Source organism: Microcaecilia unicolor, chromosome 2, assembly GCF_901765095.1.
Source record: "Microcaecilia unicolor chromosome 2, aMicUni1.1, whole genome shotgun sequence".
Taxonomy (NCBI): Eukaryota; Metazoa; Chordata; class Amphibia; order Gymnophiona; family Siphonopidae; genus Microcaecilia; species Microcaecilia unicolor.
Window position 1 is genome coordinate 48,517,543 of NC_044032.1, and position 27,808 is coordinate 48,545,350.

At 44.3% G+C, this 27,808-nt stretch overlaps 1 protein-coding gene across 1 annotated transcript in view; it reads left to right on the forward strand.

The window, feature by feature from the left end:
- Positions 1–27,808, forward strand: part of DYM (dymeclin) — a 693,305-nt gene that overhangs the window by 67,052 nt on the left and 598,445 nt on the right. Inside the window, exons 5-6 of the mRNA XM_030192928.1 lie at positions 5,029–5,162; positions 8,883–8,955. Of these exons, the coding sequence (XP_030048788.1) occupies positions 5,029–5,162; positions 8,883–8,955 (207 nt within the window). The remainder of the gene's footprint in view (positions 1–5,028; positions 5,163–8,882; positions 8,956–27,808) is intronic.

Sequence of the window (27,808 nt, forward strand, 5' to 3'; positions counted from 1 at the left end):
TCAAATCGTGGCAACACTCCATACTACAAATCCCAGGGCAAGCAGTTGCTTCCCCTGTCTGTCTCAATAGCATCTGAACTTTTCCTCCAGGAATTTGTCCAAACCTTTTTTTAAACCCAGATACACTAACCGCTGTTACTACATCCTCCGGCAAAGGGTTCCAGAGCTTAACTATTCGTTCAGTAAAAAAATATTTCCTCCTATTTGTTTTAAAAGTATTTCCATGTAACTTCCTCGAGTGTCCCACGAGTCTTTGTACTTTTGGAACGAGTAAAAAATCGATTTACTTCTATTTGTTCTATACCACTCAGGATTTTGTAGACCTCAATCATACCTCCCCTCATCCATCTCTTTACCAAGCTGAAGAGCCCTAACCTTTTTAGCCTTTCCTCATAAGAGAGGAGTTTCATCCCCTTTGTCATTTTGGTCACTCTTCTTTGAACCTTTTCTAATTCCACTATATCTTTTTTGAGATATGGCGACCTGAACTGAACGCAATACTCAAGGTGCGGACGTACCATGGAGCGATACAAAGGCATTATAGTGTTTTCGGTCTTATTCACCATCCCTTTCCTAATAATTCCTAGCATCCAGTTTGCTTTTTTGGCCGCCATCGCACACTCAGCAGAAGATTTCAGCGTATTATCTACAACGACATCCAGATCTTTTTCTTGAGTGCTGACCCCCAAGATGGACCCTAGCATCAAGCAACTAGGATGGCTAGCCTTGGGAACCGAATTGGCTTCAGTAAATTCTAGATTCTATCGCCTTATAGATAAGAGGCAAGTTCAAAATTTGTCCAGTAGATATCTGGTAGCAGATGGTTCACCACTTCCCTTTTTCAAAATGGGTTTCCCTTTAGCACATGTTTAAACTATCGGGTAACTTTCCTCTGAAAGAGATATTCACAATATGACTTAAACACAACAAAAACAAAAATAAAAAAGATTACTACTCCTTTAATGTTCCTATGGCTAAGGAAGACAAGGATGAAAGACTGAGCCTCTGTTTGCAGACTTGGTTATCAACTTCTGTACCTCTTGTACTGTGGAAGATGAAAAATCATTCAACAAAAATGCATGTGATAGGAAGTCCTTAATCTCTTCTATTCTTAAATTTCCAGGTCCCTGTCCAGCTTGACTCACTGTGGGATCAGGAAAAAAACCCCATAATAAGAACATCACAATTTGGAAGCTAATCTTATATTCTTCTGTGGAATAGCTGGGGCCTTAAAGAACTCAAAGAGAAATTTAAAGAAAAAAAAAACAGCAGCAAAAAATCAAAGAAACAAAAACTCTATACAGACCTTTTGCATTCAAAATAAATAAGCAGAATTATCCTTTTTTTGCTTCAACACTTAGGACTTAGAGGCCCTTTTACAAAGCTGTGCTAAAATGTGGCCTGAGCTATTTTTAGTGCATGGGTTTCCCACTCGCTGAGGCCACTTTGGCGCAGCTGTTAAATGGCCTCAGTTAATGGCCATGCTCTAATTTTCCAATTAACATGTGGCCATTACCACGTGAGCCCTTACCGCCACCTAATTTGTAGGCGATAAGGGCTCATGCGTTGAACCCATCTAATTGACAGCATGCGGCAATTTGTGCTGATTGATTGGGGGCACAGAGTTGGTGTGCCCTGCACTAAACACGCCCCCCCATGCTAAAAAAGTTCATATTTTTTGTGCGGGATTGGTGTTCACTGATCCCAGAACTACGGCGGAATGCCTTGTAGCGTCCAGTGCTTTCCACTGCTTAGTAAAAGGGCCCCTTAGTATCTGTACTTACTAGTTATAGGTGCTTAAGCACATAGACTTACAAAGTTACGCAGAGGCATATTTTCAAAGCACTTAGCCTTCCAAAGTTTCATAGAAACCTATGGAACTTTGAAAAGCTAAGTGCTTTGAAAATATGCCTCTATAGTAACCTATGTAACTTTGTAAGTCTATGTGCTTTGAAAATGAGACTCGGTCTTCCAGTAATGTAGCAAATAGATTTCTGCCTAGCCTTTCTAATTGACACTGTTCTCTTCAGTTCCCTAAGTTTGTGTAGGACATACTGAATAAAAAGCTTGACTGCCACAGGCTTCTTAGGAAAGCGAGCAATACTCTCCATTTCTTTCCAAAGCAAATCGTTCCAAGCAGCAACATGGACATCCAGAGAGTCAAAAGGGAAATTCTATCCAAAGGTTTCTAAGGTGGTAACAATCCCTGAGGAGTTATATAACCCCTTGATCTAATTTCAGACTGTTCTGCATTCTCCATCACCACCTGAGCTTCAACATGCATATAGATGTCTCATGCATATTCGTTGTGCTTCTTCTTAAAACTTGAGAGGGTTGAGAAGTACTGCTGTAAGGCAATAATTTGATCAAGGGACATTCTGAGCTACCACCCCTTCTGTCATGTTGTCATTTGCTAAATATTTTGGAACTACTGTTATATATGCTGAGAACTGTAAGTAGGGAGAGAACTCAGTTTTTTCATGCTGTCTGGGAACCATTTTTATACGTAGTCCATTGTCTTATACTTCAGTGATTAATGTCTCATCCTTAGGTTGAAGTTCTCCTATCTCTTCCTGTGCCATCAGGTTTTGATCTGCTTGTTGTTTCTGAAATAACTTATTTCCCACTGTATTTGTGCTTTAGTTAATTGGTTTTCTTTATTTGCTGATCTGATTCTTTTTAAAGTTCTTTTTTTTCCTTATTGATTGTTGGAGACACTCCCAAGAAACTAATAGGTAGCACATTGAACTGAAGCTCCTATTTTTTTTTTACTTAGTGTACAGTTAAGCTCTGGAGTTTGTTGCTGCAAGGGTGTGGTCAAGGCTGTTGGCACAGTTGGGTTTAAAAGGGGTTTAGATAAATTACTGGAAAGAAAAGCCTGTAAAACATTTATTAGGATTTAATTTACCCCCTTTTGGAAAGAATTCACTCAAGGCGGTGTACAGTAAGAATAAATCAAACAAACAAACATAAGCAATAGACAATTACAGCAGTAAAAATATATCAATACAAAGTATTACATAGTACGCTACTTATAATGTCAACACAGTACATAATAGAACATTTTATATTAGATTTTACATCATTAACCAAGCATTTCTAGATAAAAAGTATTATTAGGAGAAAAAAAATATATATATATAGTGCTACACTGGGAAAAGACTAAGAGTCCATTGAGTCCAGCATCTTGTCCATGACAGCGGCCCATCCAGGCCAAGGGCACCTGGCGAGCTTCCCAAATGTACAAACATTCTATACATGTTATTCCTGGAATTGTGGATTTTTCCCAAGTCCATTTAGTAGTGGTTTATGGACTTGTTCTTTAGGAAACCGTCTAACCCCTTTTTAAACTCTGCTAAGCTAACCGCCTTCACCACGTTCTCCGGCAACGAATTCCAGAGTTTAATTACGCGTTGGGTGAAGAAATATTTTCTCCGATTTGTTTTAAATTTACTACACTGTAGTTTCATCGCATGCCACCTAGTCCTAGTATTTTTGGAAAGCATGAACAGACACTTCACATCCACCTGTTCCACTCCACTCATTATTTTATATACCTCTATCATGTCTCCCCTCAGCCATCTCTTCTCCAAGCTGAATAGCCCTAGCCTCCTTAGTCTTTCTTCATAGGGAAGTCGTCCCATCCCCGCTATCATTTTAGTCGCCCTTCGCTGCACCTTTTCCAGTTCTACTATATCTTTCTTGAGATGCGGCGACCAGAATTGAACACAATACTCAAGGTACGGTCGCACCATGGAGCGATACAACGGCATTATAACATCCTCACACCTGTTTTCCATACCTTTCCTAATAATACCCAACATTCTATTCACTTTCTTAGCTGCAGCAGCACACTGAGCAGAAGGTTTCAGTGTATTATCGACGACGACGGCACCCAGATCCTTTTCTTGGTCTGTAACTCCTAACGTGGAACCTTGCATGACGAAGCTATAATTCTGGTTCTTTTTTCCCACATGCATCTCACCTTGCACTTACTCACATTAAACGTCATCTGCCATTTAGCCGCTCAGTCTCCCAGTCTCGTAAGGTCCTTCTCTAATTTTTCACAATCCTGTCGCGAGTTAACGACTTTGAATAACTTTGTGTCATCAGCCGATTTTCCATTTTTTGAATTAATGGTCATTCGCTAATGTTGCCATTAGTGTGCGCCCATAACCAAACATTAGCGCATTATCTATCTGTTTTGTACGTGGTAAAGACTCATATGCTAATCAGCGCATGGCAATGTAAATGGGCTGATTAGTGCAGAAATGCTTACTCTCTGCCTCCCCCATACACGCATCCCTTTTTTTTTTGGTTTGTGCTCACACATTTGGAACTTACCTTGGGATGCCTTAGTGCGTCCCATAGTAAGCTCCTGTACGCTGTGGTGAGTATGTTCTAGTTCTTACCGCAGCTAGTAAAATCCCTTATTCATTTAGAATAACGAATTTACCTACAGGAACAATGATTTGAATTGACAGGTTTTCTCTATATCTGCTTCTAACGTGCAGGAAACATTTTAAGCCTTGCTCACATGAAAAGCTTTATTATTCTTTTCAAAGATATTCAGGCCAAGACCTACACATTCAAAGTGGAATTTGTTGCTATTGATCATCTTTGGTGGCCAAACAGAAGAACTGTATTTTAACCTTGTACGAGACTACGGGGTTAGTCCTCTGACACCTCTGCAAAATGTGGGTGGGCAGAGTAAATATGAAGAAACTTCCTGTCCCAAGCAACAAACTATTTTGACGCTTAAATAACGTTCTTGTTTGCTTTGGGGAGCACTAGAAGGGCCTGTTCTGTGGTGCAGTTGAGGGGGCTTGGAGAAGCCTTGGGCTGGACAAGGACTGGCCAAGACAGGAAATTTGAAAAAGGTTTGGACCACACACTTCTTGAGCTGTTAAAAGATGTTTGGCTTTGTCTTGTGCCTCCTAATATCTTATCTTGCAAGAAGAAATGCCTTGTATGTTGCTTAAGTAAAACTGTTAATTTTTTTTTTTTTTTCCTCTGTTTCTTTTCCAGTCAGCTCTTTATTTGGCAGGCTCACAATGCACTGTTTATAATCTGTTGTTTGCTGAAAGTGTTCATCTGCCATATGCCAGAAGAGGAACTGCTTCTTCATTTTACTTATGAGGAGAGAGTGCCAGGATCCTATGGTAAGCATCAAATAAACTAACACATATACTGTGTACAGTGTAGCACATCTCATAAACTTCTAATGAATCCCTAGAGCTATTTTGGGGACCTGTTTACTAAAAGTTTGGTCAAGTTGTATGCTTTGAAATATTGTGCTTTAAGTCAAAAGACTGTATGGTAAATGTTTGGGGGTATGTTAAGCAAGTTCCTCAGCCTTAGGTGGAATTCTTATCCTGGCATACACTGACAGCCCCTAACCTCAAACAGATACTCAATGGCAACTACAGACTTTAACAATGACACCCACTCAAGGGTTGAGACTTCCAGGAACCCATATGCCAACTGTGTCCCCATATTCACTCAACATCAACTGTAGCATCCGGGCCTAAGTAGTTGCTCTTTCCTCTTTCTACATAAGACAGAGGTCAGTCCCTAAGAAAAAGAATAAATGGATGCAGATCTGATATTAGAAATGGCGACATTTGAACACCAGTAGGCGAACATTTCAACCTTCCAAGACACATTCTAACTCAAGGCTCGACAAACCCCAGGCGTTAGGTCACCATGGCGATTAAAAATCAAATCTGGCACTTAAGGTTTAACAATTCTCCCACTTCTCCTCCCCCTACCCCCATGGTGCTTCTAAACCTGAGCAAACAAGAAATTGCATCAGTAAAGGAAGGTAGGATGTGACAGAGGAACAGTTCCAGTGTTTTTATGGCTGCTGCAGCTGGCGAAGGAGCATAGGCGTTGCTACAGCCATCCCAAATTCGCCTTTCACCCCCCCCCCCCAACCCAATGGTGCAGTCTGCTCCCTTTTGTCTTCTCTCAGACTTGCCCTCCTTCCTGCTCTGGGACTGTCAGCACTGAGGTGAACCCCCTCCTCCCCCCCCCCCCCCCCCAAAAAAAAAAATTTAAAGGAAAGGGCAGCCAGACAGCCTTGCGCTGAAGCTCTGTCAGGCTCTGGTAATCCCGCCCCCTCTGTCACACACTTCCTGCTGCTGTGTGGGAGGGACCGGCAGGGCCTGACTGAGAGCTGCAGCATGAGGCTCTGTTCCAGCTGCCTTTTCATTTGTTTTTTTTTTTCCCCTTTTTCTTTTCCCAGTGCTGACAGTCCCGAGGCAGGAAGGAGCTGCAAGAGGAGAGTAAGTTTGAGGGAACGGGGATGGATTACCACGGGAGGGGGTGGTACTGGGAGGGAGGGGTACAAGAAGGGGGGGAAGAGATGTTGATGAACCAAGGTGGGGGGGGGGAGAATAAAAAAGCTGGGACCATTTTGAGGTGGGAGATGGACGTCCGTGTGCTGGAAATGTCCAGCATGAGCATCCATTTTACAAATTGAAACAGCCTAATTATGAACTGGGAAAATGAGGGACACGAGCATCATTGTGGCAACAGAGAAATGTCCATATTATAAAATGCAATAAAAAAAAAAGTGGGAAAAAGTGTTAGCTATAGCTACTAATGCACTGTGTCAATTGTGTAAAAATTGGGGGTAAAGACCTCAGAAGCCTGTGCCTCTCATTACGCTGTATACCATGTGGTACAGCAATCACGTCACAGTGCTGGCTTCAATCATAGGTTGTAAAAAACCCCAACAATTCAATTTTTAATTTTTATTAGTGCAAAAACAAAAAGATTTTATCTTTTTTCAAAGTATGAAAGACAAACTTATAGGCAGCAATATATGGCAGGCGCGAAACGTCCCTATGGGGAAATGTTTCACCAAAAGGCTTCCTCAGGGGACTTAATTCTGCCTTGGTTCTCGAGTGCTACTGAAAAACAAAAAAGACTAAATAACATGAGAGGTATCCATCCCAGTCCTACACTAACACGTAAAAACAAAAAGCATGATCGCGTATACCTCAATAGCTACGGCTGTGTATCATCACCGCTGGAACACTCAATATGGTGGCTATTTTTAAAGAGATGCCGACGCATGCGCACATCCAAAATAATTATGATAATTGACTGCATGTGATGAACCTGGCTCAGACTGTATATGAGTCAAAAAAACAAGAGACAATTAAAACAAATTGATGATGAACTGATGTCAATACAAAAATAAGCAACCCCATACTGTAAGTTAGAAAAAAGCTGACCACTTGACCCTCACATTCAGGCCCAGAGGTTCCACTGATTGTAAGCGATGAATCCATTGTTCAAGCTGCAACAGCCTTCTCCCTAAGTCACCTCCACTTCTTTGGGCAGATACACTGTCAATCACCCACAGTGTGTAATCTTCAAAGGAATGGTGTTTGTCGAGACTATGTGCTGTCAACGGAGCGCCTGCCCATTGGTGGATGATGCGGACGTTTATTTTATTTATTTTTTTCCAGCTTACTATATCACCTTTAACTGACAAAGCAGGACAAAGTGGTTTACAATATAAATCACACAAGAAAATATAGAAAAGAACTACAATTTATGAAAGGAAAAAAATTCATTCATACACAACAATAAACATTCTACACAGTACCTGATAAACTGTACCCCCTACACCTACCTCCACAAGCTGATTCAGGCAGACTGTTTTTTAATAATTGGCTTTGAACTTTGGTATATTTTACCATTTGCGCTGACAGTGCCAACTTTGAAGAGATCCTGCAGGGCGGTTATAGATGCTGGTTAGTTGCAAATCTGGCAGTATTATGCCCAGCACAAGCATAATGCTTGTTCAAAATTTCAAGTCCGTATCTTTGTTTGCATGGAAGTTGTTGCGATCTGAATATTGGTCCAAATATGTTCCAATGAGTTGTGACCAATTTTGATGCACACTTTGAGTCAACTTGTTTGACTGGATTTTGCATCCATAATGTTAAAATGTATTTCATCGGAATTAGCATCAAAAACTGTACAGGATTTGAATTTTTTTAGCCATTCTTATAAATGTGTTTGGATTTTATTAGACCCCAAAAATGGCATTTTGGTAAATGTCGCGCGCTCATGGACTGACAACCTTTCAGAAAAGGAGGTCTAGATCTGCAACTATTGCAGTTAGAGACCTCAAATTTTGGGAAACTTCGTTTAACACCTGACTCGCGCAACAGATAAAACTTGAACAAAATTGGAGAACATGATGGTGGGAACTTTTTTTTAATTTTAGACCACTTGGCATGGAATGACCCATGTGTATCGGACACACACCAAAAATGAAATTACTGCAAGAGCTACGCGGTAGTTGACAGTAACTCCATTGTAGATGTTTACGCGGCTTAGTAAAAGGACCCCTAGGTCTCCATTTTTTCCCCCTTAAAAACTAAGGGAGTCTTGCTCAGAAAATACCCTTATGTAGGGCCAAATTACAAAAAAAAAGAATAATAATAATAAAATTGTTTTTCTTGTTGGCCTGACCTCTCTTGAAGCTTGCATGGTGAATGATGTTGATCCTCGCGGCATTCTCTAATAATTTCTTGGTGTGACTTTTATGGGGAATTGCACCAGAAAACTGCTGAACCAACTTTGTTGTTTGTATGCACTGCCCAATATTCTACTATTAGAAAGTGCTGCTGTTTGTTAGTCACCATCAGTGTGAGAGGAAACAAATACCCCTGTCCAGTTCCACTGGCACTAGAGAGGTATAGCTCTTGGTGCAAAATGATTTCTTTTTGGCTGTTGCCATCAACCAACACAGTTACTCTAGGTACTTGGTATTTCAGTGATAAAAGATTCTTTCACTGTTGTATAGGAGATCTGTGCTTTCAATAACACATGGTGATATTGCAGTTGTTTCTAAATAGGCGCTGAACCCGAAGATCTCGTAGAAGAGCTGTTGTGCTGCCTCATTCACCTGGTCATTGAAGTTCCCCTTCTGTAAGTTTTTTTTTTTTTCTTTCTTTCTTTCTTTTTTCTTGTTTACATGCCCTGACCGTTTATGGTATGCCTTGGATACTTTGTAAGACCATGTATCTTCAGCACCTGAGAAATATGTATAGTGGAGTGGCCTAGTGGTTAGGGTGGTGGACTTTGGTCCTGGGGAACTGAGGAACTGAGTTTGATTCCCACTTCAGGCACAGGCAGCTCCTTGTGACTCTGGGCAAGTCACTTAACCCTCCATTGCCCCATGTAAGCCGCATTGAGCCTGCCATGAGTGGGAAAGCGCGGGGTACAAATGTAACAAATAATAAAATAGATACTATTGGAGATTCTACATGGAATGTTGCTACTACTGGAGATTCTACATGGAATGTTGCTACTATTGGAGATTATAATGTTGCTATTCCACTAGCAACATTCCATGTAGAAGCCTGCCCTTGCAGCCGCGCAGGCTTCTGTTTCTGTGAGTCTGATGTCCTGCATGTACGTGCAGGACGTCAGACTCACAGAAACAGAAGCCTGCGCGGCTGCAAGGCCAGGCTTCTACATGGAATGTTGCTAGTGGAGGAGTGGCCTAGTGGTTAGTGTGGTGGACTTTGGTCCTGGCAAACTGGAATCATTCCCACTTCAGGCACAGGCAGCTCCTTGTGACTCTGGGCAAGTCACTTAACCCTCCATTGCCCCACGTAAGCTGCATTGAGCCTGCCATGAGTGGGAAAGCGCGGGGTACAAATGTAACAAAAATAAATAAATAAAAAAATATAGCTCTACCATCACACAGCCTGGAGGGTTTTATTTAGCTTATTTATTTGAGAAGTTTATCCACTAAAGAATTTGCATTCAGCAATAACATTAAATGGAAAATCGGTGCCTAAATTTTAGTGAAAACCCTTTGTAAAAATGCATAAACATTTTAATACAGTAATTCATTTTGATAAAACAACTTCTAACTAGAGGTTAACTATTTGTACCATGAAATCCGTTACTAACTCTCCTATCAGAACTCAGGAGTATATAAAACAAAGTTGCTCACCTTTAATAGATGTTCTCCATAGAGAGCAGGATTAGTCAGGCACACAGGTGAGTAATGTCATCTGACTGCACCGAGACAGAACATTGAACTAAAACTAGCATAAAGTTTGAGCATGTGTATTCTGTGCAGTGCAACAATTCCCTCAGGTGAAAGCTCATGATCAGCTTTTAGAGGAGGGTTGCATTGCGTATCTAACTGAATTGGACACAGAAATGGGTGATTCCTAAACTCGGGGATGGTCCAGTTTTCAGATAGATGTCTGTATTGAATATCTTGTTCACATCAATGATGCAAGAGCTGAATAAATCACTAAAACAAATTGCTCAGTATTGCTTGACTGGGTTGAACACAGTTTTAGAACAGTGGTTGATGAAGCTTGACTGTACTGATCTTTCAGATTATAACAGAATTGAATATAGGATGCTAGCTAATTGGCTAACATTATGCTTTGTTACTTGGGTCAAAGGAGACAAAAAGCACATGTTCTTTCTGATGGGCTCTGTCCTTTGAAGATAGTAAGCAAGAACCTGTTTGGGATTCTTGCACTGGTGCTTATGCAGTTATGGATAAGTAATAGGCATGACTATTTCCATCATTAATTTGAAAAAGCTTGACTACCTTTGTCAGGAACTTAGAGTTCACAGGGCTAGCTTATGATGAAACACTTGTAAAGATAATCTTTGTTTAAGGCTTTAGGTTCACTGATCCTTCTAACTAAAGTGACTGACAGTAGAAGTGCTGTCCATGTCAGGGATAAGGAAGCACTACATTCAGGTTCCATAGGATTGAAGATTTCTGAATTGGAGGTTTTGCGTGAAGAAGGCATTTCATGAATTTTAGATACACTGGGGTGCTGGGAGGCCATACTTTATGTTTTCCGTCTGCTATGTTCTGATAAATCAAGATGCACGAGTAGAGAACATTTAAAGTTCAAGGTGGTAGAGATGATACAAGTATTGAGTATGACATTTGGTGGAGACCAAAACGGATCTTGACTGTCAATGGAGTACTAAATGGAAATCTTCTTCCATTTGAAAGCCAACAATTCTTCCATTCAGCTATGCAGTACATGGTAGTACTCCACCAGGAAGCCATCCTCTCCCATGTCCTTCCCTCTAACCATCTTTTTGATCACCTCTTCACCTCTAGGGGGCTAATAAGTCTGTTGAGATTCACTTGAATGCCCTTCTCTTTCATCCCCCTCCATTCCTCCTCTCTGATTCATAGAAAGCCTGATAAAACCTTTTAAATTCTTTTTATCTTCGTTGCTTCTGGTGACTTTCCTCTCTTCCCTTTAAACTTCCTTAATTAGCCTGGATTGTCTTCTTTTCTTTGACTGCCAGGCTAGGAATCTCCTTGCCTTATTACCATATTCAAAGAAATTCCATTTGGGGAGTCTCATTAAGAGTTCCACCCTGTCAGACTTCAAGACTCCAGTCTTATGTTTTACCTCTAGATCCTATGTGGTAGAGTTTCCCCCCCCCCCCCCCCCCTTCCTGCAACTGGTGCTCCTGTTGTCATTTTTTAAGTTTCCTACATCACCACTGTGACTTATATTCCCTTTGCTGCTTCAGCTCAGCTGCTGCTTGAGTTAATACCGCCCATATATAGACCTTACCTCAGTATGGATATGAGATGCAGGGATCTTCCCAAACATTCACCTCTAAGAACTCTTCCCACATCTTGATTACCTGCTCTTGCACCTTGTTCTGCAACAGATATTTAATCTCCACAGTTTGGGGGCACCCCCACCATCCATCTTCACTCCTAGTTTCAGGGAAACAAATGCATGATCAGAAATAGCAATTGGGTGTATATTTACACTAAGTATACACAGCTCTCTAGATCTTTCCCCATCAATAGGTAGTCCATCCTAGAGTAAGATACATAGGGCCTGTAATCCTGCCCCCTGCCCCTTGGGATGGGAATACACTTGAGCCTTAGAGAAGTTCTCCTTGCTTGGAGAAAAACTCCTTGACTGTGTTTAGCCTTATACCTATTACTCCTTATCAGACAGGCTGCAAGATGCAAGGCTAAACTTTCATACATTTATTCCCTGGATAAAATAATTTGGATTAAAGAACACAGGAAGAGATACACCATTAGCCAATCATAAATTTATCATAGAAGCTTATTTATTACAAACTAGTAAAAAAGCCCCGTTTCTGATGCAAATGAAACGGGGGCTAGCAATGTTTTCTTCTGTGTGCATGTGGGAGTGTGTGTGTCCCTGCCCTCTGGCCTCTCTCCCCTCCCCCCTCTGAGTCCTTCACTGTTACAGAGCCAGCGATTTGATTTTGTGCTCTGCTGTTTTCCTTCACTGACTGTGTTACAGAGAGGGCGGGGCAGACACTCATAGGGAAACCGGATATCTCGCCCCCTTCACACTTCCGGCTGGAGGCTTCATAGAACGTTGGTGATGCCTTTTATATAGAGAGATAGGAAAATAGACATCTAATTGCTGTTCTGCCAGTTACAATTCATAAGTAGTACATACAAAAAGTATTTTTCCTTTCTATGTTCCTGTGGAGGAATTACCAGCCTGGAGCAAAAGTGCTATGCAGTGCTAGCAAGATTCCTGTTTCTGTAGTAGTAAACCATTCCTTTTATACATTTATCTATCTGGGTGTACGTGACCTTATCACATAACTCTTACTATATCACATGACTTTATGGTATCATGTCCCAGTTAACATAACTTCCACCAACCAGCCTACCAGACTCATCTGCTTTTCCCCCTTTGTGTACGTGTCATTTTGCATACTCGGCTCATTCCGTTCTAACCACCTAGATTGCTCCATCTCCTTACACACAATATCCTAGAGATTTCTTCAGACTGTCCCTTTGTCTTGTTTACTATTAACCACTTATCTATCCAGCATAGCTTATCTTTTCAACGCAAGGTTGCCTGCAGCTGGCCAGACTGCTGACATCATGAGAACTTAATTGAGCCATCTATTTTTATTCAATACTTCAGATCCTTAGACCTGGTCAAGCTGGGCTTTACAGGATATAAATTGCAGTACATTTCTACAGGCCATATTCTATATATGGTGCCAAAAGATCAGTACTGTAAATAATCCATGCTGTGTGCCATTCTATAAAGGTTGCACGCAAGTCATGCGTAACTTTGGGCACTGGATTTGTGCCTCATAGAAGTAGGTGTAACTCCTGCATGGATAGTTCTAATTTTGATAAAATCATGCCTGCTAGGAGTGCCCCTGACCCGCCCATGGCTACACCCACTTTCGAGATCCACATGAGACCAATTAAGTGTGGTTGGTGGAGAATCGTGTGGATAAACCCCCAATTGGTGTCAAGTGCTTGTTAATACTAATAATTACAGCAATTGGCCATTAATTGACCCAATTAAGCAATTAAGTTGTGCACCGATTTTTATCTCCACATACAGAATTTGGGGGATATTAACAAGGGTAAAGTGTTATGAATTTGATATGCCATCTTTTCTATAGTACAACCAAAGTGGTTTTACATATATGCAGGTACTTTTCTCTGTCTGTAGCAGCCTGACAAACTATAAACTTTGTGCCTGGGGCAATTGAAGGTTAAGTGACGTGCCTAGGGGTTACAAGAAGAGTACTGCAGCAAGTGACTAGAAAAGTTTTTCACCTCAGGGTTCCTCAGCTGCCAAACATCATTTATGTCAGTCTGTTCTGTGCTTTCCCTCAACTCTTTCCCTTCACTGTGCCAGCCTTTACCCAACGCATCCATTCTATCCAGCTCCCCTGATACACAGTTCATACCCCCCCCCCCCCCCCCCCCACACACACACACACACTGTTTTCTGTCCCTTGGCCACCTGAGAAAAGGTCCCTCCAGTCCCCTCAAAAAATTTCCTTTAACCCTATTTGGCCCATATAGGTTTAAGATGCTAAGCTCAAACTGGTCAACCCCTGCCCTATTATCCAAACTATTCTTACATGCAGATAAGATACAACTGTTAACATTAATCCAGATGACCAAGTCATACTTGGTGAGATTAGAAGTAGGCTTGCTGCTGTTGCAGATTGGCTTGTTGATTACAAGCTAAAGTTTGTAATTTTCTTAAATTCTAATTTTTAAAGAAATGCAAATTTATCACACATTGGCAACCTACCTATTTCTGGATTTTCCGACTTCCATGAAGGTCTTGGGACTTGTGGACAACCAAACCAACTTTGCTTCATATATCAAATGTGATAAAATTCTAGTTGTTTTAAGATTCATACGGTCTATGTGGATATAGACAGAGAAACAGAAAAATAAAGGCAGATGAAGACCTTATGACCTATCTAGTCTGCCCATCCATGCCATCTACTCTGTCTTTCACTCCCTTAGAGATCCTATGTACTTATCCCAAGCTTTCTTGAATTGAGATAGTTTTCATCTCTGTCACCTCCACCAGGAGGCTGTTCCACAAATTCATCACCTATTTCAAGCTTTTTGTTATTAGCAGATTTGACTGCTACAACTGTTTTACAAGGTGTTGAAACCCCTGTGATCTGACATCAAATGCAGAACTTTGCTGTAAAGTTAATATACAGTGTCATATGATCTGGTCGTCTCAATTTCCTTCTCATTAATCAATATTTGGCTACCAGTGGCATACAGAATTGAGTTTAAAATTGTGCTATTGGCACATGGAACATTCTGCTCTGGTTTGCCAATCTGTTATGCAGATCTGCTCATTCCCTACACACCATCTTTCTCACTTTGTTCCCTACATTAATCTTACTAATGATACACTCTTACAAAAATACATTTAGAGGCAATTAGATGTACTGCTTAATACGTGAACCTTGGTTTTTGGTCCATTTAGACTTTAGGTGGCAGACAGCTTTGCCATTGGGAGTGAAAATGTTTATAAGATGAGATTTTGTGAGGTTTTGAATTTATATAAATGGGAGATATTCAGCTAAGCGGAAGTTCTATTCCTCTCTTATTGTTAGGGCACCCAGCTCGAGGAAATTGTACTCCATTTTATGGGATTTGACCCTGTCTGTAGAATATGTCTCTGTTTCTTCTGTTCTTTATGCGGAAGATATGTCTAATTATTTCTCAAGAAAAATTCTGGCTCTTCGTAGTACTCTTGTTCAACAGCCAATAACTTTTTCAGGGCATGGTAAACAGAGATTAGCATTATATGGGAAGAAGCAGAAACCATTGCAGCTGACCAAAATTATTGAGAATACTTGCTGTCCAATGTTCCCTGTAGCATAGGCAGACCTAAATCCTAAATGTAAAATTAGTAGATAAGATACAAAGACATAGGTGTTAGTTATGGCCCTTAGAGGCCAGAAATAGGCTTTGGCTTTCGTCTCATTCTGGGTTCCTTTCTTTGGTCCTGGGTGCACTTCCCAGGGGCAGTGGGTTTTATAGCACAATAATACAACACACAGGTGTGGCTTGGAAAAAGGTATTTTATATAGAAAAAGGCTTAGAGCACTTACAGTCTGATGACAAAACTCTAACACTGCAAAACAGCGCCAGAGTTTACCGCCACAGCAGCGCCCTAAACTAACTCCCTCATGATTGAAGCTAATAGTATACAAATGATATGCACACTATTATCTTCCATCATGAGAGAGCAAAGTGGGCAGGTGGCGCCTGGCGCATGCGTTCAAAAGTTGTGAGTTAAGCACAACATTTGAATGCATGCCCAGGATGTGGGCTGTCGGTGTCGGTCCAGTGGGCCCCTGGACCCCCGCACGCAAATAAAAAACACCCTGGTAGTCCATGAGGACCCCTGTCATTCTGCATCTCACTCCTCCCCCCCCCCCCCTGGAAAGCTTTTCCCTGGTGGACTAATGGTGGAGGGGTCCCTCCCACCCAACCCCCTCCCACAGTACCTGCAGAGGAGGAGGGACCAGCACTCCCTCCTCAGCAGGCGCCACCTCAAAATGGTGACACCCTGTCCTGCTTAGTGCATTCTGGGATGCAGTGGGTGGGTCTTAGCTTCAGTAGAAATGTGTTCATGGAAATGTTTTAGATAAGGCCCATAAAGCCCATGTCAACCACTATATTCTATCCACTGTACTCAGTTTGCATCTTTTACATAATAATATAAAGAAAGCCATGTGAGTCAGACATTGGTCTACCGAACCCAGCATCCCATTTTGACAGTAGCTAGCCCTAGCATATCCAAAAAGTAGATCTTTTTCCTGTAGTTAATTTCCAAGAATGAGCAGTGGCTCTCCCAGGTCTACCTGGCTAATAGGTTTTATGGACTTTAACCCCAGGAACCTGTTTTAACATTCAATGCCATAGACCCCACTTGACCGCTGGCTTTCCCTTTACCTCTTCATAATTAGAAATTCTACTGATCTCACAATTTCTTGAAGTCTGTTACTTTTTTGTTTCCATCACTTCCACTCAGCGGCTGCTCTTTCATGTCTCCACCATCTTTTGCATTAAAAAACATCTAATATTACTTCTTAGTCTACCCCTTTTGCTCTTTATTGGTGCACATAAGAATCTTACTCTCATCATGGAGCGCTCTTTTGGGTTTCTACATCTAAATAAATGACTCTATACTTTCTTGCATAGAATCTTAATTTCTGAAAATGAAATTACTTTTTGAGCTTTCTTAGATCACACTTTATTTGTCTATTCTATCATGTCCATTCTGTTGTACATCTCTGTCATCTGCAAAATGAACATCCTTTTCATTCTAAACTATCTGCAATTTCACTAATGAAAACATTGAACACAACCCCAGGACCAATCCCTGAGGTATCCCACTGATAACACCTCTTTCCTAGGAGCAAGCTTCTATTTTTCTGTTTTCTATCATTTAACTATTTTTTTTTTAATCTCAGTCCACTACCTTGGAGCCCAACTAAATGCTGCTCAGTTTACAAATTTATTATATGGGACTGTATTAAGAGCATTGGCTGAAATCCAAGTATACTGTATCTAGTGCTTCTCCGAGGACAAGCAGGCTGCTTGTTCTCACGACTGGGTGACGTCCGCGGCAGCCCCCACCAACCGGAAAAAAGCTTCGCGGGACGGTCGGCACGCAGGGCACGCCCACCGCGCATGCGCGGCCGTCTTCCCGCCCGTGCGCGACCGCTCCCGCCAGTTCCTTTTTTTCCGCGCCTGGAGAGAGTCGTGCCTGTGCCGCTCTCTCTTCTTCAGCCCCGGAAAACCGTCGCGTTTACGCGAATTTCTTCTTTATTTCTTCTTTTATTTAGTTGTCGCGCGCTCCACGTTTTCTTTTTAAAAAAAAAAAAAAAAAAAAAAGGAGCACGCGCTCCCTTTTTCCCTCGCTTCCAGCGGGGACGTTGTGTTGCGGCCTAGTGGCCGCACGGTCGTTTCTTTTTCGAGGTGTGATTTCCGCCACCATCGACGACTTTAATTTCGCCGACGCGATTTTTCCGTCGATGTCCTCGAAGGTCCCGAGTGGATTTAAGAAGTGTGGTCGGTGCGGCCGGCCCATCTCGCAGACCGACACCCACGCTTGGTGCCTCCAGTGCCTTGGGCCGGAGCACAATTTCAAGTCGTGTCCCCTGTGTCTCGGTCTCCGGAAACGGACTCAGGTTGCGAGGCAAGTTCAACGGGACCGTATTTTTGGAACTTGCGCCGGCCCCTCGACGTCGACCTCGACGGCATCGGTATCGACGCCCGGCCCTTCGGTACCGGTATCGATGCCCGAGACATCGGCACCGATGGCATCGACCCCAGGAGAACAGGTCCCGTCGGCCCGCCGGTCCGCCGGTGAGGGTAGAGGTGAGAGGCCGCGTGGGCAGTCGGCCCCGGTCACTCCCTCAGCCCATGGCCCACGGGACCGAACCCTGTCTGACCCGGTCCCTCGAGACCGAGGGGGATCGTCATCCTCCTCCTCCATGCCCGGCACCGGTGACGGGCATCGGAAGAAGGATAAGAAGCGCCGTCACCGGTCGCCCTCGATGCATATCGGAGAGGAGTCGACGCCGAAGCATCTCCATCGAGAGGAGAGATCCCCGTCGGTGATAGAGGTGCCGACGCAACAGGGTCCCGGCACCTCGGTGTCGTCTCCTGGCTCCCATCAGATTCTGGCACCGACACCCCTACCGGCCCCACCGCCTTTCCCGGCAGCGGGCCTGGACGAGTGCCTCAGAGCCATCCTTCCGGGGATCCTGGAAGGGCTGATGCGCCAGGCTGTGCCGGCGCCGGGGGTGCTTGCGCCCTCGGCGCCGATGACTGTGGCGCCGGCGAGCTCTAGCCCGGCGCCGGGGCAGTCGACACCGCCGCCGCTTGCGGTGCCGGTCTCGACCGCCACGCAGGTGGAGTCCCCGTCGACGTCGATGGAGGGAGCTCCGTCCCCGCCGACGCGGGAGCCCATCGCTCGACGACACCGAGACCTTGGTGCCTCGACGTCGAGCCGGGCCCGGTTCAGGACTCAGCTACATGAGCTTATGTCCGATACCGAGGATGAGGACTCGTGGGGGGAAGAGGAGGACCCTAGATATTTCTCCTCAGAGGAGTCTACGGGCCTTCCCTCGGACCCCACGCCTTCACCGGAGAGGAAGCTCTCGCCTCCTGAGAGTCTCTCCTTTGCCTCCTTTGTGCGGGATATGTCTATCAGCATTCCCTTTCCCGTGGTCTCTGTGGAAGAGCCGAGGGCCGAGATGCTCGAGGTCCTCGACTATCCATCACCACCTAGAGAGTCCTCCACGGTACCGCTGCACAATGTCCTCAAGGAGACACTGCTTCGGAACTGGGTGCGACCATTAACTAACCCCACCATTCCCAAGAAAGCAGAGTCCCAGTACAGGATCCACTCTGACCCAGAGTTAATGCGGCCCCAATTGCCTCATGACTCGGCGGTCGTGGATTCTGCTCTCAAGAGGGCACGGAGTTCGAGGGATACCGCCTCGGCGCCCCCGGGGCGGGAGTCTCGCACTCTGGACTCGTTTGGGAGGAAGGCCTACCAATCCTCCATGCTCGTGACCCGCATCCAGTCATACCTGCTCTATATGAGCATCCACATGCGGACCAATGTGCAACAGCTGGCGGACCTGGTCGATAAGCTCCCGCCGGAGCAGTCCAGGCCTTATCAGGAGGTGGTCAGGCAGCTGAAGGCGTGCAGAAAGTTCCTGTCCAGGGGTATTTATGACACCTGTGACGTGGCATCTCGTGCTGCGGCCCAAGGTATAGTGATGCGCAGGCTCTCATGGCTGCGTGCCTCTGACCTGGACAACCGCACCCAGCAGAGACTGGCCGACGTCCCTTGCCGGGGGGATAACATTTTTGGTGAGAAGGTCGAGCAGATGGTGGACCAACTGCATCAGCGGGAAACCGCTCTCGACAAGCTCTCCCACCGGGCGCCTTCAGCATCCACCTCCACAGGTGGACGTTTTTCCCGGGCCCGGCAGGCTGCACCTTACTCTTTTGCGAAGCGTAAGTACAACCAGCCGGCCCGAAGGCCTCGCCAGGCACAGGGACAGCCCCAGCGCGCTCGTTCTCGTCAACAGCGTGCGCCTAAGCAGCCCCCTGCGCCTCCACAGCAAAAGCCGGGGACGGGCTTTTGACTGGATCCACGGGAACATAGCCGCCCTACAAGTGTCCGTACCGGACAATCTGCCGGTCGGAGGGAGGTTAAAATTTTTTCACCAAAGGTGGCCTCTCATAACCTCCGACCAGTGGGTTCTCCAAATAGTGCGGTGCGGATACGCCCTGAATTTGGCCTCCCTGCCTCCAAATTGTCCTCCGGGAGCTCAGTCTTTCAGCTCCCATCACAAGCAGGTACTTGCAGAGGAACTCTCCGCCCTTCTCAGCGCCAATGCGGTCGAGCCCGTACCACCCGGGCAGGAAGGGCAGGGATTCTATTCCAGGTACTTCCTTGTGGAAAAGAAAACAGGGGGGATGCGTCCCATCCTAGACCTGAGAGGCCTGAACAAATTCCTGGTCAAAGAAAAGTTCAGGATGCTTTCCTTGGGCACCCTTCTGCCAATGATTCAGAAAAACGATTGGCTATGTTCCCTGGATTTAAAGGACGCATATACTCACATACCGATACTGCCAGCTCACAGACAGTATCTCAGATTCCGCCTGGGCGCACGGCACTTTCAGTATTGTGTGCTGCCCTTTGGGCTCGCCTCTGCCCCACGAGTGTTTACCAAGTGCCTCGTGGTGGTAGCGGCCTACCTACGCAAGCTGGGAGTGCACGTGTTCCCATATCTCGACGATTGGCTGGTCGAGAACACCTCGGAGGCAGGAGCCCTCCGGTCCATGCAGTGCACTATTCGACTTCTGGAGTTGCTGGGGTTTGTGATAAATTACCCAAAGTCCCATCGCCAGCCATCCCAGTCTCTGGAATTTATAGGAGCGCTGCTGAATACCCAGACGGCTCAGGCCTTCCTCCCCGAAGCGAGGGCCACCAATCTCCTGGCCCTGGCTTCGCAGACCAGAGCGTCTCAGCAGGTCACAGCTCGGCAGATGTTGAGACTTCTGGGTCATATGGCCTCCACAGTTCATGTGACTCCCATGGCTCGTCTTCACATGAGATCTGCTCAATGGACCCTAGCTTCCCAGTGGTTCCAAGCCACCGGGAATCTAGAAGATGTCATCCGCCTCTCCACCAGTTGCCGCACTTCACTGCTCTGGTGGACCATCCGGACCAATTTGACCCTGGGACGTCCATTCCAAATTCCGCAGCCCACGAAGGTGCTGACGACGGATGCATCTCGCCTGGGTTGGGGAGCTCATGTCGATGGGCTTCACACCCAGGGTCTGTGGTCCCTCCAGGAAAAGGATCTGCAGATCAACCTCCTGGAGCTCCGAGCGATCTGGAACGCGCTGAAGGCTTTCAGAGATCGGCTGTCCTGCCAAATTATCCAAATTCGGACAGACAATCAGGTTGCAATGTATTACGTCAACAAGCAGGGGGGCACCGGATCTCGCCCCCTGTGTCAGGAAGCCGTCGGGCTGTGGCGCTGGGCGTGCCAGTTTGGCATGCTCCTCCAAGCCACATACCTGGCAGGCGTAAACAACAGTCTGGCCGACAGACTGAGCAGAGTCATGCAACCGCACGAGTGGTCGCTCCATTCCAGAGTGGTACGCAAGATCTTCCGAGAGTGGGGCACCCCCTCGGTGGACCTTTTCGCCTCTCAGACCAACCACAAGCTGCCTCTGTTCTGTTCCAGACTTCAGACACACGGCAGGCTAGCGTCGGACGCCTTTCTCCTCCATTGGGGGACCGGCCTCCTGTATGCTTATCCTCCCATACCTTTGGTGGGGAAGACCTTACTGAAGCTCAAGCACGACCGCGGCACCATGATTCTGATAGCGCCCTTTTGGCCCCGTCAGATCTGGTTCCCTCTTCTTCTGGAGTTGTCCTCAGAAGAACCGTGGAGATTGGAGTGTTTTCCGACTCTCATTTCGCAGAACGACGGAGCGTTACTGCACCCCAACCTTCAGTCTCTGGCTCTCACGGCCTGGATGTTGAGGGTGTAGACTTCGCTGCGTTGGGTCTGTCGGAGGGTGTCTCCCGGGTCCTGCTTGCCTCCAGGAAGGATTCCACTAAAAAGAGTTACTTTTTCAAGTGGAGGAGGTTTGTCGTTTGGTGTGAGAGCAAGGCCCTAGAACCTCGTTCTTGTCCTGCACAGAACCTGCTTGAATACCTTCTGCACTTATCAGAGTCTGGCCTAAAGACCAACTCAGTAAGGAATCACCTTAGTGCGATTAGTGCTTACCATTATCGTGTGGAAGGTAAAGCCATCTCTGGAGAGCCTTTAGTCGTTCGATTCATGAGAGGCTTGCTTTTGTCAAAGCCCCCTATCAAGCCTCCTACAGTGTCATGGGATCTCAACGTCGTCCTCACCCAGCTGATGAAACCTCCCTTTGAGCCACTGAATACCTGCCATCTGAAGTACTTGACCTGGAAGGTCATTTTCTTGGTGGCAGTTACTTCAGCTCGTAGGGTCAGTGAGCTTCAAGCTCTAGTAGCTCATGCTCCATATACCAAATTTCATCACAACAGAGTAGTGCTCCGCACCCACCCAAAGTTTCTGCCGAAGGTGGTGTCGGAGTTCCATCTTAACCAGTCAATTGTCTTGCCAACATTCTTCCCCAGGCCGCATACCCGCCCTGCTGAACGTCAGTTGCACACATTGGACTGCAAGAGAGCATTGGCCTTCTACTTGGAGCGGACACAGCCCCACAGACAGTCCGCCCAATTGTTTGTTTCTTTCGACCCTAACAGGCTAGGGGTCGCTGTCGGGAAACGCACCATCTCCAATTGGCTAGCAGATTGCATTTCCTTCACTTACGCCCAGGCTGGGCTGGCTCTTGAGGGTCATGTCACGGCTCATAGTGTCAGAGCCATGGCAGCGTCAGTGGCCCACTTGAAGTCAGCCACTATTGAAGAGATTTGCAAGGCTGCGACGTGGTCATCTGTCCACACATTCACATCACATTACTGCCTCAAGCAGGATACCCGACGCGACAGTCGGTTCGGGCAGTCGGTGCTGCAGAATCTGTTTGGGGTGTAAATCCAACTCCACCCTCCAGGACCCGAATTTATTCTGGTCAGGCTGCACTCTCAGTTAGTTGTTCTTCGTAGGTCAATTTTCTGTTGTTCCCTCGCCGTTGCGAGGTTCAATTGACCTGGGTTCTTGTTTTGAGTGAGCCTGAGAGCTAGGGATACCCCAGTCGTGAGAACAAGCAGCCTGCTTGTCCTCGGAGAAAGTGAATGATACATACCTGTAGCAGGTGTTCTCCGAGGACAGCAGGCTGATTGTTCTCACCTTCCCTCCCTCCTCCCCTTTGGAATTGTGTGTTTCATCTTTTGCTAGTCATTCAACTGGCGGGAGCGGTCGCGCACGGGCGGGAAGACGGCCGCGCATGCGCGGTGGGCGTGCCCTGCGTGCCGACCGTCCCGCGAAGCTTTTTTCCGGTTGGTGGGGGCTGCCGCGGACGTCACCCAGTCGTGAGAACAATCAGCCTGCTGTCCTCGGAGAACACCTGCTACAGGTATGTATCATTCACTTCCTTTGATCTTCATATCCCTTTTATAAAAACATGCTTCCTTACACCCTGAAATCCGCTAGAGTTAAGATGCTTCATTATCCTTTCCTTTAGTAGAATCTCCATTCATTTACTCACCACCAAGGACAGATTAAGTGACTTGTAGTAGTCTAATTACTAGCATCCTCCCTATAATAAAAGAAAACAAAACCTACAAAAGAGGTCTCCAGATTCTTGTGGCAACTTGGGGTTAAATTCTTTGGCGACAGTTCAGAAAGTCTACAGCAAAGATTTTTAAGATTGTGAACTATGTGCTACATTTCAATAGATTTTCATAAAATTTGCCTTATTAAACATATAAAGATATTTTGTATTGTACAAATGAAAGTTTTCCAACCTTTCTACTGTGTTTGAATATTTTAATTTTGTGCTTTTCTTTTATACTTTTTTCTGTTTCAGGTATTTTTCCATTGATTTTCTTCTCTCAAAATAATTTTTCACTTGTCTTCTCCCCCCCCCCCCCCAACCCCAAAGATTCTTTTTCTGTTGCCTGTCTCGACCTCAACTGTTCTTTTCTCTTTTCTTCCCAGATTCACTTTTTCCTTCTATTTCATCCCTCTTGCAGTACTTTCTCCCTGAGACCGATGTTCATCATTTACGAAAGTAGAAATAAAGAAGAGGCTGGAAATTATAGGCTGTTAGTCTGATCTTGGTGGAGGGAAAAATCTACAGAAGTACTTTTTTTAGAAGAAAGGGATAGTGAAGCATCTTCAGTCAAGTGGGCTGTTTAGAGTAGAACTGATTAGAGAAGGATGTCCTAGTTTTCATTGTAACGCAGGATCTAGTGCAAGGGATAATGATGGTGTGACTGCTTGACAATAGTGATAATCGCACAATCAAATCTGACTTAATCACTGCAGTAGCAGCTAAATTTAAAAGGAGAGACTGCGATATAATGAGGCAATTAATAAAATCTAAAAGGAGCGATTGCAAAGGTTAAAAAGTTTGTATGGGGCATGGATGCTGGGGGTCTTTTACTAAAGGTTAGCGCGAGTTATCTGCAGCAGGTCCCATTTTATTTATTTATTTATTACATTTGTACCCCGCGCTTTCCCGCTCATCGCAGGCTCAATGCGGCTTACATAGTAACAAGAGAATAGAATCTGTAGTATCAGAATCAACAAAGGAGGTATGTGATAGGACAAATAAACAAGGAGTAGATGGGATAGAAGAGGTGTGAAAGAAAGGATAGGGATAGATAAGGAGGTGGGGCGATAAAGGAGAAGTTGCGAAGAGCATGGAGGGTAAGGAGTTTGGAAGGAGATATTTTCTGAGTTGTTAATGATTAGTGGAACCGGTAAATAGATGGATTGCTGAAGTTTGCTTATGGTATGTCAAGTCATTCGGGTAAACCTGTTTGAATAGATGGTTTTCAATAGTTTCCTAAAGGGAAGATATTCACTAATTGACCGAATGTATCTGGGTAGAGCATTCCAAAGTTGGGATCCCAGGTAGGGGAAGTTAGATGCATGGTAGGTTTTGTACTTTATTCCTTTGCAATTGGGAAGGTGCAGGTTAAGGTATGATCGTGAAGATATTGACATGTTTCTGGTTGGAAGGTTTAATAGATCATCCATGGAGTATCACCAAGTTAGATGGACAATCTTGTGGATTAGTGTGATGGTCTTAAAGTTGACTCGTTCTCTAATAGGGAGCCAGTGAAGTTTCATATGGAGGGGTGTTGCACTTTCAAATCTAGGCTTCCCATAAATTTATTTATTTATTTATTTATTTATGGGTTACTTATATCCCACATTTCCCACTCATGCAGGCGCAATGTGGCTTACAGAGAATTAAATAAGAGTACAAAGTTAAAAGCTTAGGCAAGCATAAAAGAAGCAAATGGGGGGGAGAAACTAACAGCGTGAACTAGGCAGGATAAGGGACAAGGGATGCATCAATCAACATGGTAAGTTGGGGGGTAAGTCTTAGCAAAGAGGAATGTCTAGCTGCCGTGTTCTGGGCAGTCTGAAGTTTTTTCATGATTTGGGCCTTACATCCAACTAAGATACTATTACAGTAATCAGCATGGGTGAGTACCATCGATTGTACCAAGTTGCAGAAGGTATTCAATGGGAGATAAGGTTTCACACGTTTCAACATCCACATCATGTTGAACATTTTCTTCGTGATGGATGTTGCGTGGTCTTCAAGGGATAAGTATTTATCCAATGTAACTCCAAGGACTTTCAGATTGTTGGATATAGGAATTGTGACATCAGGAGTGGTGAGAGTAGTTGGATGGAATGTGGAATATTGGGAAGAGAGGATTAGGCATTGAGTTTTGTCTTTGTTCAGTTTCATTTTGAAAGCATTGGCCCAAGAAGTTAGGATATTCATACCATTGGTTATTTTGCCGGAAATTTCTGCCAGGTTAGATTTGAAGGGAATAAATATGGTAACGTCGTCAGCATAGATAAAAGGGTTGAGACCATGTTTGGAAAGGGATTTAGCCAGAGGAATCATCATAAGGTTGAATAGAATTGGGGATAGAGGAGAACCTTGAGGCACACCGCAATTTGATGACCAGGGAGATGATATTGCTGTAGATGACTTGACTCTATAGGATCTAGAGATAATAAAGCCTTCGATCCATTTTATAACATTGCCACCAATTCCCAACTTATCCAGAAGTCTAGTAAGAATACAATGGCCGACCATGTCAATTGCTCCAGACATATGAAACTGTAAAAGGAGTACGCTATTTCCTAAAGATATTTCTTGTTTGAATTTGGATACTAAAGTAAGCAATACCGTTTCTGTACTGTGGGAAGGACGGAAACCTGTCTGAGACTCATGAAGGATGGAGAATTTTTGTATATACTCATTGACTTGTAAGGTCACTCTGTTTTCCATCAATTTAGTTAATAGGGAGATGGAGGCCACTGGTCGGTAGTTGGTAACATCAGTTATAGGTTTCTTGGAGTCTTTGGGTGTAGGTGTGAGTAATATGTTACCATGTTCGGTAGGGAAGGAACCCTGCTGCAACAAGAAGTTAAGGTGGGTGGTGAGATCTATGATGAAGCGTTCAGGGTCGTCTTTCATTAAATGGCTAGGGCAGGAGTCAAGATGACAATGGGATCTGGAGAGTTTGGAGATCGCCTTGGAAACTTCTTCGGTGGTGAGGAGGGTAAAACTTGTCCTTCGTCAACCGGAGTTTCATTAATGTTGGGATCCAGTTCATGGAGAAAGGTATCTATGTAGTTATCATCATGGGGAATCGATTTACGAAGATTAGTAATTTTATTATAGAAGTGTTTAGCCAATTGGTCTACAGATGGGCTACTTGAAGGTGAGAGGGTAACTAGGTTGGTATTAAGGAGGCTCTTTATGAGTTGATATTGTTTCTTTATATCTGTGCCATTGGTTGTGATTTTTTGAGTATAGTAGGTTCTTTTTGCTCTTTTAATGGCGTTCTTATAATTTCTCTGTGACTGTTTCCAAGCGTTAAAGGTGAGATTGTTTCTTGATCTACTCCATGCTTTTTCTAGTTTTCTGGTTTGTGATTTTAGTTTTTTTAGTAGGTCATTAAACCATGACCTGGATCGAAGGGGGGCAATTTTGTCCAGGATGAGTTGGCATCTGGTGTTCCAATCTGTGAGGAAGGAGAGAGAGTTGGGTTGTGCTGACCAATTGTTGTTATAAATATGTTGCCAGAAACTGTCTTTGTCAATCTGTCCTCTAGTGGTGATTGTTGAAGGATTTTGAATTATAAGCATATCCTTTGTGCGCCAGTATAAGGTTAGTGTTGATTTATGATGATCAGACCAAGGGATATTAAACCATTTAATATCAGATATAGTTATGTTTTGGTTGGTGGAGAGACCTTTAATATGAGTTGGTTGCACCGGAGGAAGGTCAATATTGCAGAGTTGAAAGAAGTCCATGCAATCGCGGGTATTTGGGGAGTGGGAGTCTTCTAAGTGTAGATTTAGGTCTCCAATTAATAATACATTGGAGTAATTGGTGCAGGCATTTGCAATAAAGTCCATAAAAGTGGATTGACTGTTATTCCAGTTTATTGGAGGTCTGTAAAACAGAATGCAAGTTAGTTGGTCGCATAGTTTAGGACTATGGAGTTTGAATGAAGCAATTTCAAGCTGAGGTGTGATTAGCTCTGATATAGATTCGGGGGGGGGAGAAGTATGATTTATAAATATAAATTTATTCCTATGGGCCTTGCTGCAGATAACTTGAGCTAATCTTTAGTAAAAGATCCCCTCTAAGAGGCCTGGTACAATATAAGTGTTAACATTTAATTTAAAAATACTATCTTGGACAATTATTCAAAAAAAGGTTGAAAAAAACCCAAACAACTTCCAGTGAAAAATAAAAGAGGTGATTAAAGCCAAAGGATCTTTTCAAAACATGGAAAGCGAATCCAAATGAAGAAAACAGAAAAGAGCATAAATATTGGCAAGCTAGATGTAAAATGTCAATAAGGTGGGTCAAGCTAGAATTTGAAAAGCATGCCATAGAGACAAAAGCAAATAATGAGAACCTTTTCAGGTTAATTCTCAGTTTGATTCTTATTTCAACTACTGCTCAGTGATCTGTTACTTTCCTGTTTTTCTTCTAAACATTGACGAAAATGATATTGTGAACTCTACAGGCTGTGTGTTAGCATGTGTGGGTGGGGAATACAACCGAGAATTGGGGAGGACCTCAAATTATGAACAGTTTTAGTCTTTTTTGTTATATCCAGGCTTTCTTGTTTGCTCTAGCAAAAAGGTCATACAATGAATTACTTTATTATTATTGCTAAAGCAACTCCTGGTGCCCAACTGTCTGTAAACTGCTTGGGAAAAT